We start from the raw sequence: 17,829 nt of genomic DNA, 5'->3' as shown, positions 1-17,829 counted from the left end.
TATGGCTAAATCTGGCACATTTACATGATGGACTTGAGTGCTCATTTTGATTAATGTGCATTGTCCCTTTTAAAATAAATAAATTCGAATTCAAAATTCAAATCCAATCATAACTGACCAATTAGAATGTCCATTGCAGAATGCAAAAAAAATACCTTTAGGAGTGCAGTACTATTCACTGGGGCAGTACTATTAAAGGCACATCTTTGCACATTATAAAAACGTTCATAGTACTGTTAGGTACTGCTATGCTCATTTTAGCAGTATATAAGGTACAAAGTTGTTCTTTTATGGGTGCTTCCCAAGTGACAAGCTATTGTACCCCCAGAAGGTTAAATTACACTGTAAACCCTGCTCATTTTAGGTCCTCGTTCCATGCTAATTTACATGCTTATGCTATTTCTATGCTGGGTAATATTAGCTGCCCTGGTGCAAACTGCTAATCCACACATTCACGCTAGATTAGGTGCTGATAAGACACTGCGGTGAAACCATCGAATTCACTCATCACCTCTGCAGTCAGATGGGTAAGAGGGTTCGTTTACAGAGGCTTGGTGAAGACAGCGTGTCACCGGGGGTTACAACATCAAGAAAGTCTGACAGCAGTCAAAGAGCAAACGGAAGGAGGGTATATGAATGGTTGCCTGGCAACAGAATTAGGCAGTTTTCAGCTTTGGTTTCCAGTCAAAAAGAGACGTGCTTTGCTTTCACTGTCCATACAGAGATTGTCACCTGTCATTTACCAAGTGAATGTGCATAAATGTGTGCGTGCCAGGGCTGTATCCAACATAAACACTGCAGGGGACGTTTTCACCTCAGTTTTCGGAGTAGTGGACAATGGTATGTTTTTCATTGACCGATTCTTAAAATGGTCATTTTGAATGAACCCAATCTTGAATATTTAGGTGTTCAATCAGGGTGGCGTAAATCAAAAATATGCAGAGATTATGGTGGCGGTTTTTAGCGCTGCGTATTGCAATCAGACTGCGTATAATGAGTAGATGGTGTGAGAAACCGTTTGAGTGAAATGTTGTTTTCGTGAGACAAGACAGTTAGAAAGATGGAGGGGAGAAAGATTGAGCATAATTGCTTTGTAGAGAGATAAAAGAAGACTGAATAGGGAGGAAAGAGAAAGACAGCAATGGTTTTGGAAGGATACAATAAAGAAAACAATTGTGGCAAGCCAGAGAGAGAGAACATGTTAGAGAGAGAAAGACGAGAGCTTGCTACCAAGAGGTCAGTTTTACGCCTCAGGTGGAGCCCTTGTCTTCATGCCACTGTCAGATTGTGTGTGTATGTGTGTGTGCATTCACCCTGCACTGCAGCAAGAGCATTTCATTAGCTTAATTTTCACATAACAAAGCAGCAGTCACAATCTCCTCTTTACTATACCTTAGCATCAGAGCCTTACTCTGACAATAGCGGTTCCAAAATCTAGCAAGCTGTCTACCTGGACAACATTTTAAGCAGTGGTGGATGAAGTATACAAATCAAGTGCTTGAGTAAAAGTTCAGATACCCTAATAAAATAATACTCCAGTAAAAGTATTATGTATTAAGTACTCCTTTTCCATTTTACTTGAGTAAAAATAAAAAAGTACTTGATTACTCAATGTACTTAAGGGTCTTAAAGGCAAATAGGACTGATTAATTGGTTATTTATTTAGCAATATACTCCATCCTAGTGCTCAAAATATGTGTGTGTGTGTGTGTGTGTGTGTGTGTGTGTGTGTGTGTGTGTGTGTGTGTGTGTGTGTGTGTGTGTGTGTGTGTGTGTGTGTGAGAGAGTGGGTGGGGGTAGGGGGGGCTATAATATACAGTACTAGACACACAGATAGAGCTTAAATAAGTTACAGCTTAGGGTACGTTTACACGACAACGATGTGCTAAAAACGTAAAAGTTTTTTCTTTGTACAGATGACAACGTTAGCTGAACAATCCCCGTTCACACGGATCCGCGAAAACTATAACGCTGTATTATGCATGCCAGGTAGTTGACAATGTCACTTTGTAAAGAAAGAATACATACGCATTCTTTTACTACAGTGCACTCGAGCAGAACGCACATGCCTATTGACACAAATTACATAATTTATAATTTTTTTTTTCTGACTTTCACTCTAAGGATGTTAATCTCGATAATACTCTATTATTACTTTGTCTTCTGTGTAAATTTCATCTTCACAAAGCCAGAAACATTCACTGTAATCCCAATTTTGGAATGTTCCTCTGATATAAAGTCCTGTTTTAAATCCTTTAAGAAAATTTCAAAACCTTTGAACACAAACGCTTTGAAAACATGTATCATCCTTGAGTCTGTTGTAAGAAACCTTTAATTTTTCATCATGGCAAAATGTTATGTTGTGTTGATTTGTGTAATTCTTATAACCACTTGTGATGATGTCCGTATGCACCCCCCCTCCCCACCACAGCTTTAAAAAGCCTAGTTTACACAAAGACGATAACCCGTTTTCAAAAGTTTTCAAAAGCCACCAGAACGCCGTTGTCGTGTAAATGAATGGCCAAAACGCATAAAAAGTCTTCCGTTTATAGTTGAAATGGTGTCGTGTAAACAGCACCTAAGTCTGACATAATTATCAATTATTATGAATTGTCAAGTAGAAGATAAGGCAGACACTTGTATTGATCTGTGGTGATACACAAATGTGGACATGTCCACATTCAGCCATTTCATACAATGGGACTTAAAAAGCTCACCCTTTTACAGCAGATTTAGTTCACACTGTCACTGACAGTCGACCTAAATTTGATTTTCATTTAAAAATGATAAATCCTAACATTCGGCATTAGTAAATTACTTTTTTTTAATTTTTTTTTTTACTTGTGAACTCCGTGAATTGTTAAGTGTAGACCGGATCATTTGAATCAGTAAGTTGCTGACTCAAGAACAGATCCAATCAGATCAGTCCAATTCACGAATGAATCGCTCAGGGGTGCGTTTCCTGAACAACGACGTAACTCGATGCTTCACTACCATAGTTCGATGCATCGTTGAAGAAATCAACTAAGGCCCTGTCCCAAATGGCACACTTCATATGCACTTTCAGTCTTGTGGACTTACAATGGCTGCCGCGTGTCCGTTAAGTCCGTGAGACCGTAGGGTGTCCCATTTGTCACCCTCTGCGGTCGATATGCGCCCTTGATGCGCACTTTTTCCGAGCCGCAGCAGACTTCTTCCCGACAGTCAAAGCGGCATTACGTCATGAAAGTGCGGACTCGTAGGAAGACCACAAGTGCTTAGGGTGCCATTTGGGACAGGGTCACGACTGTTTCCCGAAACCATATTGTCGCAAAGTGGTCGTTCAACCACGTTGGTTTATGACGTCACACACGTGGTGGAGTAACGACTTCTTTTAATGAAACTGTTTGAGATCGAATTAATGCTAGATGTTTTGATATAAATTACAGACATGGCATCTGAGGACTATTTCAAATTTTTCTCAGTTATTTCGCTTTATTTCCAGATTCAATCATAGGCTCGTTCTTACTTAGTAGAGCATGTTCGCACATGCGCAGTCTTCGCAGACTGTTATAAAACAATAAAAGACACAGGTTGTACTGAATGTCATCTTGGTTATTTTGCTCAAGATAAGGGTTTATTAAGTCCACGTGTCATGCAATCTAGAAACTATGCTTCTAAGCACATTTCGAGAGCTGGCGTTCCAACCATACAACTTTGCGATGCTGTTTGCGAATGTTCGTTGGAACAATGGTTTCGGGAAACACCGACTAGTTGAACTATGTTGATAACGACAGAACTTGCGACCATAGTTGGCTAACAATGCTTTTGGGAAACGCACCCCAGTTCGATTTGCCAACCGATTAAACAGGTTAATTGAAAAAAATCAGCTTGTTCACAAATGAAATGCCATCTAGTCTTGGAGTGAGTGATGATTTCTTCAGTTCAAAATAACTAGGAATGATGTTTTATGAAATGCAGTGGAGTAAAAAGTATGAAATATACTTATTTAATTCAGAATGACAAAGTTTTGATAAAAAAAGTTAAATAAAATGTGTGTGCTTTTTATGATTATTACAGTATCACCTAGTTAGCTTAGCAACTTGCTACTTTAACACCAAAATCTTTTTGAATCAGCCGTGTCAAATATCTTATGTGCGGCCCAATTTGCGTACTTATGCACTATAAGCCATTTTTGTAGTATAAGCAGTGTGAAGTAGTGTGCTCACCCTGAAAATTTAAACAAGAAAAAGTGCACTTTTAATACCCAGATGATGCACTTTATTAATTAAAAAAAACTGTGGAATGTTGGGCACCTCATACACTCTACTGTCGCAGCTTTACTTACATAGACAATAGAGAAGGGCTATCAGACTCCACTGCTAGATGACAGTATAATCTTTATAACCTCATACACTTAATGGTTGAGTATAGTGCATAGTATAAGTGTATCTGCATAGTATGTCATTTGGGACACAACTCTTGTGTGCTTCATGTGAGGAGCACTATGTAGTGCTTGTGTTGCACAATGTTTATTTAGCATTCTAAATCAGTCTCTTATGTGGCTACATTTCTATTATGATGATTCCTTCACAGGCACATTCATACAGGACACATCCTAGCATAAAAAACAGCTTGATGGACCGTAACAGAATTGAACAGAAGGCACGTTTATAGCGGCATTAACTCCTTTACACCTTTGCTAATGGGTAGCCTGCTTGACATTAAATACTTTTGGAAATTTGTTGTCATGGCATTTTGCTAATTATTATATGTGCTGCTTTAATGAGCTCATATCATTTGAAAGACTTCAGGACCATAAAATAAAACTATGGGGGGGAAGTGCTGTGCAGAAGAAATTTCCATATACATTTGTTTAAATTGTATCCTAAAATATTGATGTTAATTACAAAAAGCTTATGGACATGCATGCAACTACCTTTAACACTCAATATCCTTGCACATATGTAAATAAGGTTAATCTGAGAAGCCCTTTTAAAGTCGACATGAAATCAAAATTGACCCTATTTGTTAGCGCATATTACTAGTCTAATTAATCTGTGCAAGTTAATACACAGAAAAAAATTGTTTGCCGTGGTAATCTTTAATCAAAATCTGAAAAGTTACTTCCGGTCTGGAATGGCTTTCCTTTTCTGATGACGTCAGTTTGACGGCTTGGGTTGAAAACGCTTAACCACTCCCCTCAAACCGTTAGTTTACTATGAGCTGAGATGGAGAGGAGGAGCGCTAGAGTAAAACCCTGCCCTCTGTTCAATATTCCGTTCCACTTGGAAATACGTCACAACACTGGAGAAAAGTCGTTTGCAACTTCCGGTTCACGGGGACTTTAAAACTGACATTTATTTACTGCACTGCATATCATAAACTATTTTTAACATGGCATAGAATCGTAAGAGCAACACACTTGTGGTGCGAGACGTTCCGTAACGAACAAAGATGTTTGTCTAGTCCATATTTACCATAGACCAACAATTAGCGTAGACAGAACGCAAGAACATGTCCTGTGTGCACAGCCCCTTAGAAGACAGCTGCCAATGTAGGCAGTAGACAGCAAGGCAGCATGCTAGCTTCTGTCTATTTCTCCCTTTCGTTCTCTTTTTTCCTGTCAAGGCTGTACGGCAGTTCCATATGTTCATTGCATTCATGAAAATCTTTCTTCTTCAGCTAAAATTAATCCTAACCTGCCTTTCATGCAAAGACCGCCTTTACAGCACACTGCTCTCCCACGGCGGAAAACCTTGTCTGCTTTTATAGTGTGGGATGAAATGTGTTATGGCTCATATACTCGTTCATACTCCTTTGAGAACAGTTAGAAGCCGTGAATAATCTCTAGAAATTGCTTCCATTGTGATTACAGCGCAGGAAGTGTAAATCATTCTGTTGGAGTTGAGACTTCCTGCTTTGCTACCTGTATTTTAAATTAGCATATCATTTGGGTGAAATTAATTTATGTAGATTAGTCCTGGTTGATTGTTGGCTGTCTAATCAGATTGTGTATGAGTGAATGTGAGCGTGTGTGTGCATTGGCCCCAGTTCCGCGTACGAAGCTGGTGGTTTACGTGCTCTATGTCCCAGATTTGTCTCTCTGTGGTTTTACAGCTCTTTGAAGCATATTTTTCTTTTGCTTCCCTGCAATTCCACACTCATTATAGGGACTGATGAACATGCCCTGCTATTACAGTATACAGTACATCTTCCTTTCAATGTTCCCATTTACTTCGATGTTGTCAACAAGGTTCAAAATAAGCACTCGCCAAGCTCCAAATGCAAGTAGAAATTGGCTTTAGTGATTGGCTTTACTCGCCATTTGGGCAGTAACGTTGTTAGGAGCTGCAACATAATACATGGTTTAAAAGCGCTACATGAAATAAATTTCATCTATTAATCTTTTTTATTTTTATTGCCAATGTGTAAACAGCTTGTGATGAAACTTAAAAAAACGAGACCTTCCTAGGCTGTCTATGAAAGCATGTGCAGTGATTTTAATGTGAAGGACGTTTTTGCTGGGAAAATCAAAATGATGTGATGTTTACCCGTGCTCCCGAGAGCCTTCCATTCTATTCCAGATGGAGTCCACTAATGTCAACAAATGCACAGCACATCACAGTCTCCAACACAAAATAAAATAAAATATTTTTTTTTGCTATTTCACGGTAACATTGACATAAACAAAGTTAATCTGTAATGATTAGGTCTACTACAAAGACACATTAATGAATGCTTATACAATGTTTAGGATAAGGAAAGAGCCATTCTGTATTGTAATGTCAATGTGTGATGCAAAAAAAGGGATTAATTTAAAATATACCACATAGCCAGCTCTATACTGTATGGTCTAGTCTCAAATATATTTATAATCATAACAATGTAATTTTAATTACCTAATCTTTCGACATGATGCCGACAATTGCAGAGCTGGTGCAAACATATCCACATCGCTATGGTCAGATGCTTTCATAACTGCTGTTTTCTCAGTGCTGTCATTTTTGTTGTGTATTTATTTTATTATTGAGAGGAAAGTGAGCGCATATTTACATAGCCTATTCATCTAAAAGTCGCTCTCATCAGCATGGATGGCATCACGATATTCGTTAATAGTAGGCTATATTGCAGCAAAGGTATTTTCAACTTTTTTTTACTTCTAAGTAAATAACGAAAAGGAACTTCGTTGTGATTATTTCATGGCCTTGAATGACGTTCAGTCTCTTGTACATTACGTCACTGATTTGGCTCAGACTCGCTCGCCTCACTATGGAATGTGTGCATGAGTGCGAGCACAAGCAATAAGTTGCTTGCTGCAGTTCACTTAAAGGCCACTGGTGTCGCTAATAACAATGGTTTCTGAATTCTACATATAGTCCCTTTAAGTCAAATTGTAAGATTAATGCACAGTTGGATGCTTCTCGATGGAAGTGATTTAAAGACACTCTTAACTTGAGACACTCAATTGTTTTGTTCCTGAATGAATCTGTGTTTTTAATCGATTAAGTTAAAGATTCATTGACTCATAAATACAGTCACCTTTTCATTCCTGAATGAGTTAGTGTCCTTAAATAAGTCAATTGAGGCAGCCATTAAATATCTTATAAAGACAGTCACTTGTTTTGTTCCTACATCAGTGTTGTTGAATGAATTGGTTGAGTCAATTATTTAAATTACTCACTCATAAAGACAGTCACTTCTTTCATACCTTGAATGAATTGGCCGAGTCAATGATTCAATGTCTCATTCTTAAAAACAGCACTTTGTTTCATTCCTGAAAGAATTAGTGTTGTGGAAGGAATCAGTTGAGTCATTAATTCAATAACTTGTGCATAAAGACGGTCACTTGTTTCATTCTCAATGAATTAGTGTTGTTGAATTAATTGGTTGAGGCAATAAATCAGTGATTCACTTATAAAAGCAGTCACTTGTCATCATCTCCTGCCATAAGTGCAATCTGCAGAAAAAGTCACTGAAAAATCCCCTTCACTAATGTACAGTGTTGTTATCATGTGATCTATGCTTTCATATGCTGTTATCATTGTTACTATGTTATCATTTTAGGAATGCTGCTCAGCCAGTCAAATTCAAGACTTAAGTGTCTACTGCATATGAATCTCAATTGCTATGCATATGCTGCTACTAACAAAATGGGACCCTTGATGTCAAAAACAACACCAATAAATACACAATAGCCATTGACTGAAACAACAGCTATCATTCATCTTGTCCACCCCCATGTACACCAACAGTGGCGCTTGTTGGCGCGTCTGAGTCAGAAAGCAGCTAGGCGGAAAGGGAATATTGATGGGGGATGGCTGGGCAGTTATTGCACCTTGATGCAGATATTAAGCAGATCTGTAGGCTGAGTAAGGGAAGGCACCCTGCCGCGAGTGACTCATTTGGTTGGTCGTGGTAGACTAACTGTGAATCTAGAAGAGGAGATCAGCTGTTCAGATCCGTCTGTCCGCAAGTGGCGTTTCTTCGCTACCCTTCTGCTTCTCAACTCGCCCCATGCCTCCTCCTCTCAACCTCCCCACCACTTTCCTGTCTCTTCCCTACTCTACTGTACTTCCTCCTTTCCTCTCGTCCTTTAGGGGCATCTCTCACACTCATCTCACACCCTTAGACAATCACTCGCCATCACTCTCTTAGGGTTTTCACACTCACCCGTTCCTCTTCTGATAATGTATCAACTCTCTCTTTCTCTTGTTCTGCAGGTGGAAGAATGGCCCTCGCGTTTGTTCTTTCGTTTCTCCTCGGGTCTTTCTCGCTCACCATAGCCTCACGTAATACGACCACAGGTAATGGAGATGTGTTTGCTCTTTTTTTTCTTACATAGAAATTTGTGTAACTTTTCAATTTCCTGTATTTGCTGTTTTCAGTTGTGTTTTTTAAAGTCTTTATTTATAAGGATAGAAACTGTAATTCAGCACAAATTATATACTAAAGAAAAAAACTAAACAATACTATTTGTGTTTAAAGGTGCACTCAGTAATATGGTGTTTGTTTTGTACTGGCCGATATGGTTGTCTTGGACTTATACTGACACCTAGTGGCGTGGATGTATCACATCAAATAAAAGTTTTTCTTTCATTCACAAACTGCAAAGTTCAGAACTCAGCCAAAACATAATTTCACTTCTAATTTCATACATTTCAGAGCAGTGTTTCCAGTATTTTTACTGAATGAAACCGGTTATTTTAGTTTTATTTATATACTAGTATTTATTTAAATTTTAAATTGGAATTTGATTTTACTAATTTTGTTTGCTTAGTCATTTTTATTCGTTTTTTTCTGTTTTGCTTCAAATTATTATATATTTTTTTACATTAGTTACTTTTAGTTTTAATTTTAGTACTTCAACTTATTTGATTTAATTTACTTTCCAAGGCAACACATTTTTTTAATTTATAATTTTTTATATATTTTTTTAAATATTAATTTAAATAATCAAATATTTACATTTTTATTTTTGTCAGCTTTATTTCAATTACAAAGAAATTATTTTTTTGAATAAGAAAAAGGTCTTGGCCCCCAACTTTAATTGTGTGTGTGTGTGTGTGTGTGTGTGTGTTCCAGGTATTGTTGTGGGGACAAGGATAGGAAAACATAATGGGGACATAATTTTGGTTCCCATGAAGAAAACAGCTTATAAATCATAATAAATGATATATATATATATATATATATATATATATATATATATATATTATTATGCAAAAACAACGTCTTCTGTAAGGTTTAGGTGTAGGGTTATGGTAGAATAAAACAAAAACCCAACATGTGTGAATGTGTGAGGGAGAGAGCATTTCAAGGGATTTGTGTGTCAGTTTTTGTGTGCATCTATTTGTTTAATTGTTTCTGTTTGCTATGTAGTGTGTTGATATTCCAGGTGTGTAAAATGATCTTATTCATGGGTCACATCAGTCAGCATCTAGAATTGAATTTTTTCTCACGTCTTCTCCATCCAGCTCTAATTGCTTCCTTCCTATCTCAGATATTACAAGCTTAGCTAGTCTACTTTGTCCTAGCTGAAGGACTAATGAAACACAATATCAACAATATTAGATGTCTGACAGCTATAATAAGTACATAAATCCTCACGTATATAATCCCCCCCATGCATAATTGTCCTGTTCTATGGCCTGTTGAACAGAAACAAGAGCCTGTGGAATATCTCTTGTCACAGTGTATTGCCTGTCAGATGAGCGTTGACTGCCATTTATAATAGCCTTTAATAAAAGCCATTGCCAATGTTTTGTCTAGTAAACAAGAAACATGGACGTAAAAAAAAACAAAGATGTTGGCAAACATAAAACCATGGAAGCCAACAGTTTAACCTTTTTTGATGTTAACCATTTTTTGACTAGATTAATATTAGCGATGGAGACTTGTTAGCATCGAGTAATTTTTGAATAAACCACTCTGTCTACAGATGTACTTTGTATGTACCCTACCTTGTACCTTAAAGGAATAATTCAATTAAAAATTAAAATTCTGTCATCATTTACTCACCCTCAAGTTGTTTCAGTTTCTTTCTTCTGCTGAACACAAAGGAAGATATTTTAAAGAATGACAGAAACCCGACAGTTGACTTTCATAGTAGGAAAAAAATATATAAATTTTATATTTTATATTATAATATACTATAAATTTTGTAATATCAAACCTGACACCGCCCACTAGGGGAGGAGCCTACTAAAAATAATTTACAGTGCCATTTCCATGGTAACGCAATGTCCAAATTCAAAATGGTTTTCACAGGATGAATTTTGAGTTTGTAAGCTTTCAAATGGTAGCTACCTAATTTATCATGATTACTAAAAATATGTTATAAGAAAAAAAGGCAATAAATAGAGCGTCAAGCTTCCTTCTAGTGGGATGGTGACAGTTAAGGTGTTAAACCACACTGCTAAAAAAATGAAAGCTAACAAAGTGGCGATATTGATGACTAGTCGATCATCCTGACCCGTTCCATATACAGAATGAGATTAAGCATTCAGTGAATGCCGTGTTCATCTGCAGTGTGTACGTGGTCTTCTTGAATACAGTGTGCAGTCACGCAAAATGCCAGAATACATGTTGTGCAGAGTAGGCTTGGCATTTTAAACAACTCTACAGTCTATTCGAAGCTGTAAAAAGCGAGCCAATGGGAAGCATTTGATTTTGATAATGCTGCTCATGTTTTTGTCCCTAAAAATACCCTTACATACAAAATGACTAATACACACAGGCACGTGTGAACACACTAGTGCACACAGTCATTGCTGGTCTGTCTTGCCCCTGGGCACTGGGTTTTGTGATGACTGTAATTAGCTGCTGACACTATAGGTGAACCAGGCTGTAATGACAGGCTACAGCTACAGCGCTCTTTAATTCTGACAGCAGGGCCTTGAGGCCAGGGGACACGCAGACGTTTACGCAGAGGCATGAATGACTCAAATATAATGGAAAATTTTGTGTTGAGGAGTACTAGTACTATATATGCCTATATTTGTATTCAGTAATTACAATAGGCTCTGCTAGTGAAACCATTGTAAAGTTGGTTTTACATTTTTGTGGGAGTTTCTAGTCAAGTGGAAGATAATATATATATATATATATATATATATATATATATATATATATATATATATATATATATATATATATATATAGGCCTATAGCATCCTATTTAATAATAGTGGCAAGAATGGCAAATTCGAACAAACGACTCAGGCCGTCACACGAGCTTCCATCATGGCTGTCGCCGTTGCTTCTGCTAGCTCTAAGCTACCTTAGATGTTCAGAAAGGAGAGACTGCCATCTTATGGACAAAACGAGCATTGCAGATTGTGATAAATGTAAATGTAATAAGTAGGATTTCACAGATATCCTTCAGAAAACATGATTATCTTTGATTATCTACGTATTTTTCCCATCAGGTTGTGCTATCATTCGCCCGCCAAGAGATGGAGGGATCAGATACAGGGGCCTGACCCAGGAACAGGTGTGAAGTATTTAATTTATTATTAATGTATTATATTAAAAATGTGCATCTGTGTGAGTTTGGAGGAGAGATGGACAAGTTTATGCTACTGTTGAAAATTTTGGGGTCGGTAATATTAATTTAATATTTAAAAAAATAAGTATTTTATGCTGACCATGGGGCATTTGTTTGATCAAAAATACAGTACAGTATATTATATTAATACAGTAGTATTACAGTGAAATATTGTGAAATATTTTTACAACTTAAAAAATGTGTTTTCTATTTCAATATATTTTAAAATGCAAATTTTTCCTGTGATGCAAAGCTGAATTTTCAGCATCATTACTCCAGTCTACAGTGTCAAATTATCCTTTAAAAATTATTGTAATATGCTGATTTGCTGCTCAAGAAACATTTCTTAAGTTAAAAACATTTGTGCTGCTTAATATTTTTGTGGAAACCATAGGCCTATGCACATATATATATATATATATATATATATATATATATATATATATATATATTAGGATTCTTTGATGGATAGAAAGTTCAAAAGGACAGCATTTATTTGAAATACAAATCTTTTGTAAAATTATAAATGTCTTTACTGTCACTTTTGGTAAATTTAATAAAAGTCCCAAGTCATGTTACTGACCCTATACTTTTTAACAGTGATTATGTGATTAGATTTGTTGTAACAGAGTTATCTCTTTCTGGATGCAGATTCGTAGTGTTCAGGTGTTGCCGGTGGATTATGAAATCGAGTACATCTGCAGAGGGAGCAGAGTGATTGTGGGACCAAAGGTTAGGAAGTGTCTCCCTGATGGCACTTGGACTGACCTGAACCAGCGCAGCAAATGCTGTATGTTCAACTCCTTCTTTTGTTTTCTGCAAATGTCTACAATGTTTTTAGATAAAACATATCTTAAGTAGAAGCATGAAGAGTTTCCACATTTATAATGTTTTGGCTTTTGACTAACTTTTTGATTGAGATATTTTGTTACAGTAACTTTACATGACAATTTCATCCATCTTCAGAAACAAAATTATTAAAACATTGCTTAAGGTTAGTGAATGCTATAAACGTAAATGTACTAAATGAGCTCTAAATGAATTTTTACGGAGTATAAAGTCTAGGAAATATGATAGATTAAAACAAGTGTTAAGTTCTTTACAGTTCGCTAGTAAACTTGTTTATCAGGGAAACGCATAGATCTGGTTTAGATTAGGACATAATGTGAAAATGTCAACAGCGCAGATGATTCAGTCTGAAAACTTTCTCTTGTTTCTATCTCTCTTTCACTTTTTTTTTCCCAAAGTAAGTCAAACGTGTATTTTTATCTACTGTATCAAAATGATAGCTAACTTCTCTTTGACATCTCTTATTCTTAAATTAAGCTAATTGTAATTACCACAGACTAACTGTGTCTCAAAATTAATGAACTAAAGACAACTTTGGGTCTGTGGAAAAGTCTGTGGTGCATAAGTAAATAATTAAAAATAAGCTTCAACTAGCTTAAACTAGATCAATTAAACTTTTTAATTAAATAAATAAATGCATCTAACAGTAAAGTACTATAATGTATAGGGAAATGAAACGTAATAAGGTAATGTAATAAAGACTAAACACAGTATTTTCCAAATAATATTTACACTTTATTTATTACTCACTCTATTATTTACAATTTATTATATACATTTTTACTGTATTAACTGGGTCTTTATACATACAAATATATATATGTGCCTATTTAAAAAAAAAAAAAGATTAGGATGGGGTTCCCTTGCGCAAGGATGATCATTAGTGCATAGTACACAGTGTACACTGTACAGTGGCTGCTATTGTGAGGAATTCATTGAAACGGTACGCAGTCCACAATGATAAGCATTTCAGACATTAGTATGCTACATTGCTGTCACATGACCTCATCAATTCAGTGTCTATTTCAGTTATTAAAAAACCTTATCAAATCAGCTGCAATTTTGCACACCTCCTTCTTGACTTTTTTAAATTGGATTAATCACACTTGAAATAGATGGTTAAGTCAAGCAGCATCTAGTATTCCATGAAGTGTTATCTGTTGTGTATTGCACATATTGGCAAATGGAGTACTGTAAATCATCCAGGTATTTCATCTGTACACTATTTACATGATACAGTAGCGTCAGTAACATTTTTAAAAACTTTTTATAAAGTAATATACTCACCAAAGCTGCATTTATTTGATCGAAAATACAGAAACAGTAATATTGTGAAATATTATTAGAATTTAAAATTGCAACTGAATATATATTAAAGGTAGGCTAATTTATAACTGTGATGGCAAAGCTGAATTTTCTCCAGTCTTCAGTGTCACATGATCAGGAAACATTTCTTTTTAATATATTTATACAAACTGGTCAGTGGAGGAGATTGAAAATGTACCAAGTATTTACTAAACAAGCTTTTCAGACATATGTATGCTTTCTTTTTAGAAATGTCAACAATACAAAAATGACAATTACTGTGTATTTACGGTGGCTCTAGGAGACTTTCTCTGCTTCTGAACACTGATGTTCTGATGCATTGTGTGTGCGCTGATTCTGAGGTTTTGTTTGGAAAACATATAATGTACCAGCCCGCAGCTCTACAGATGTCTGTCAACGAGGCGCAGTGTGCCAGCGCCCAACACTCCTAGTGGAGTGGGCTCTCAACCTGGGTGGGCCAGGCACGCCTTGGGCTTCGTAAGCCAAGGCGATGGCATGCACTATCCAGTGGGCCATCCTCTGCTTGGAGACAGCCTTTCCCTTCTGCTGGCCTCCGTAACAGACGAAGAGCTGATCTGAGGTCCTGAGGCTTTGCGTTCTGTCCACATATAGACGCAGAGCACGAACGGGACAGAGAAAAGCCAGGGCTGGGTCTGCCTCCTCCAAAAGGCAGCACTTGCAGGTTCACCACCTGGTCCCGGAAGGGAGTGGTAGGAACCTTGGGCACGTATCCGGGCCAGGGTCTCAGGATAACGTGAGAGTTAGCCGGGCCAAATTCTAGGCATGATTTGTCGACCGAAAATGCATGCAGGTCCCCTACCCTCTTGTTGGAGGCCAATGCAACCAGGGTCCGGTTTCACAAAGATAGACTTTGACTATGACTTAGATATAGTAGATAGTCAGACTTCAGATAGACATCTAAATCAGACCTTTGCACAAAGCACTTACATGTTGTATCAGCGATTTCAGGCCCAAACATAAATGATCACATTCATCTAATCTTTCCTAACGATCCGCTAGCTACCTGCCCCATAAGCATGCCGTCAAAAAACCCGTCTCTGTAGGCAGCCTAGGCTCTGAGATCTGCACACAAAAACAATTGGTTTCACCAACCACTCAAAACCAAAATAAATAGTGTTCCAAACTATCACCGACAGGGGTGGGTGTTGTGAGGTTTTGCACTCGTGCACGGCTGCCTTTTTGTGTGCAGATCTCAGAGCCTAGGCTGCCTACAGAGACGCGTTTTTTGGACGGCATGCTTATGGGGCGGGTAGCTAGCGGATCGTTAGGAAAGATTAGATGAATGTGATCATTTCTGACTATCTTAAGTAGGACTATACTGCAATGCATTCTGGGTAAAATAAGACACTTTTTAAAATAAAAAACATGGCGGATCGAGTAAGAACATTCAACCGCTCAGTGCAGTTTACCCCAGCGGAAAATATGTGTTTGTTAGAGGAGTATAACAGTTACAGGGACATTTAACTTGGGAAATTTAGCGGAGAATGTAGTAACAAGAAGAAATGTTTAATTTGGAAAAAGATTGCTACGACAGTTAACAGCGTTAATTGCATTAAAGACGTACAGAAAAGATACAAAAACATGGTACAAGATACCCTGTATACCACCCGTGACACAGAAGCTTTGCTGAGACCCACTGTGTCACCAACAGCATTCAGAAAAATTCATGTTGCATAAAATCTCAACGCAGTGCAAACCGGCGGCACCATTCGGCATTTACATTTTTGTCTCATATTTGTCTCAAATCGTCGTTAATGTATATACTGACTTCACCTTGTCCTGCAATATACATTTAGTTTTACATTCATTTACAGAAGTCAGCTTTGTGGATGAAAACTGCTGATGTTATCGGATTTTCAGGTGATATTCTCAATTCATTCAGTTAACGGACGCTCTGAGGTAAAGTGTTCAGACTGCAGACTTTAGTTTGCAACGATTGTATTTAATTGTATAGTAACATAGTAGCCTACAGACATTATCTTAATTCCATAATGTCCTTAAACATAACAGTATTGCGGCCATAAACAGAGAAAATGCGCGTCCGATGTGCGATACCTCGAGCTGTCCTAGACGCGGCGCGGCGCTGCGCTTCTCGTCCGGTGTGCGACCCCCTTAAGACCTAAGTTAGCCTGGGGGTAAGGTGTCTAATTTTTTTGGTCTAAATTAAGTCAGTCTTCATTTTTTAACTTGCATTAGACTAGTCTATGAGCACATTTTAGAATTGTCTAACACTATAGACCGGTCTAAAATAGCTTTGTGAAGCCGGCCCCAGGAGTACTGTTTTACAGGACAAAATTTTTAACTCAGGCTCAAGGCTGAAGTGCCGAAAGGACCAGAGACAAATCCCAAGAGGGTACAGAGAGTGTAACAGAACCTGAACTGACTCTTTATTACAGAGAGTGTAACCAGAACCCCCTCAGGAACCTGACGATCAGGTCGTGCTTTCCCAGCGGGAAAGACACGGGGCAACAGGGCCAGTCGGAAGGGTAAGACTTTGAACTGATATGCCCGCCTCTCGAATGCAAAGCGAAGAAACGGTCTGTGTCGAGGGAGAATCAAGAAATGAAAGTATGCGTCCTTCAGGTCGATCGCTGCACACCAATCTTGGGGATAGATGCACTTGAAAATGCGTTTCTGCGTAAGCATCATGAACGACAGCCTGTGAAGGGACCGGTTCAGGACACGCAGGTCAAAGGGCAGAGTGAGTGTGCGAATGTGCTGCTCGCTAGCGATTAAAGAGGGGCCTAAGGGTGACAAGGCATAGTGTCGTCGACTGCCAAGCGCGCCATCTTGGGACCCAGAGGTTTCAGAAACTGCTCTTTTTTTTTAAATTGTGGGAACAAAAACAAAAGGAAACAAAAAATTCTCCACCCAGCCCTCCACCGGGGGAAGGAGCGGCACGTTCACCATCTCCTGAAGAGCAGTCTGATCCACCTCTTGGTCACCCGTCTCAGGGTCGTTTGCACCTTCGCTTGCCTCCTGGTTTAGCAACAGCCTGGACGACTTCCTGCGGCTTGTTCCACGCTGAGGCCTGGGTGGTGGCTGCTGCTGAGGCTTCGCAGGAGTTCAGGGCACCGCAGGGTCTCACCACGCTCCGTCTGCTTCTGGGCGGCCGAGAACTGCTGGGCAAAAAACGCATCGCCGGATAACCCAACCTGGGAAAGAGGGGCATCTAGGAACCGATATTTATCGGTGTCCCTCATATTCTTCCCACATTTTAAGATTGGCTTCTGCACTTACACTTGTTCTTCCACGCACTCGGACAACTTCTATGGGGTCACAAGCTTTTGGTTATGCGGCTCCCCATTTATGGAACTCACTTTCTGTAGAAGTTCACAACAGTTTTAGTCTTTCTTCTTCAGTTTTAGTCTTTTTAAGTCTTTAAATCTCGTCTTAAAGGGCACCTATTATGCCCCTTTTTAGAAGATGTAATAATGGTCTTGGGTGTCCCCAGAATGTATTTGTGAAGTTTCAGCACAAAATACCCCACAGTTAATTTATTATAACCATTTGAAAATGTCATTTTTGGGGCCTGTTTTAAAAAGAGCTGTTTTGTGTGTATCACTTTAAATGTAAATGAGCTGCATAATCCCCGCCCTGCTGCT

The 17,829-nt window shown here is 38.1% G+C and overlaps 1 protein-coding gene across 1 annotated transcript in view; it reads left to right on the top strand.

Moving 5' to 3' along the window:
- The window catches only part of gabbr1b (gamma-aminobutyric acid (GABA) B receptor, 1b), a 126,049-nt gene that overhangs the window by 22,158 nt on the left and 86,062 nt on the right, over positions 1 to 17,829 (top strand). Inside the window, exons 2-4 of the mRNA XM_081376984.1 lie at positions 8,703 to 8,786; positions 11,910 to 11,974; positions 12,680 to 12,818. Coding sequence (XP_081233110.1) covers positions 8,711 to 8,786; positions 11,910 to 11,974; positions 12,680 to 12,818 — 280 coding nt within the window. The 5' untranslated portion in view covers positions 8,703 to 8,710. The remainder of the gene's footprint in view (positions 1 to 8,702; positions 8,787 to 11,909; positions 11,975 to 12,679; positions 12,819 to 17,829) is intronic.

The sequence above is a fragment of the Scardinius erythrophthalmus genome (assembly GCF_964197995.2).
Source record: "Scardinius erythrophthalmus genome assembly, chromosome: 10".
Lineage (NCBI taxonomy): Eukaryota > Metazoa > Chordata > Actinopteri > Cypriniformes > Leuciscidae > Scardinius > Scardinius erythrophthalmus.
This window is presented reverse-complemented; position numbering and strand designations above follow the sequence as displayed.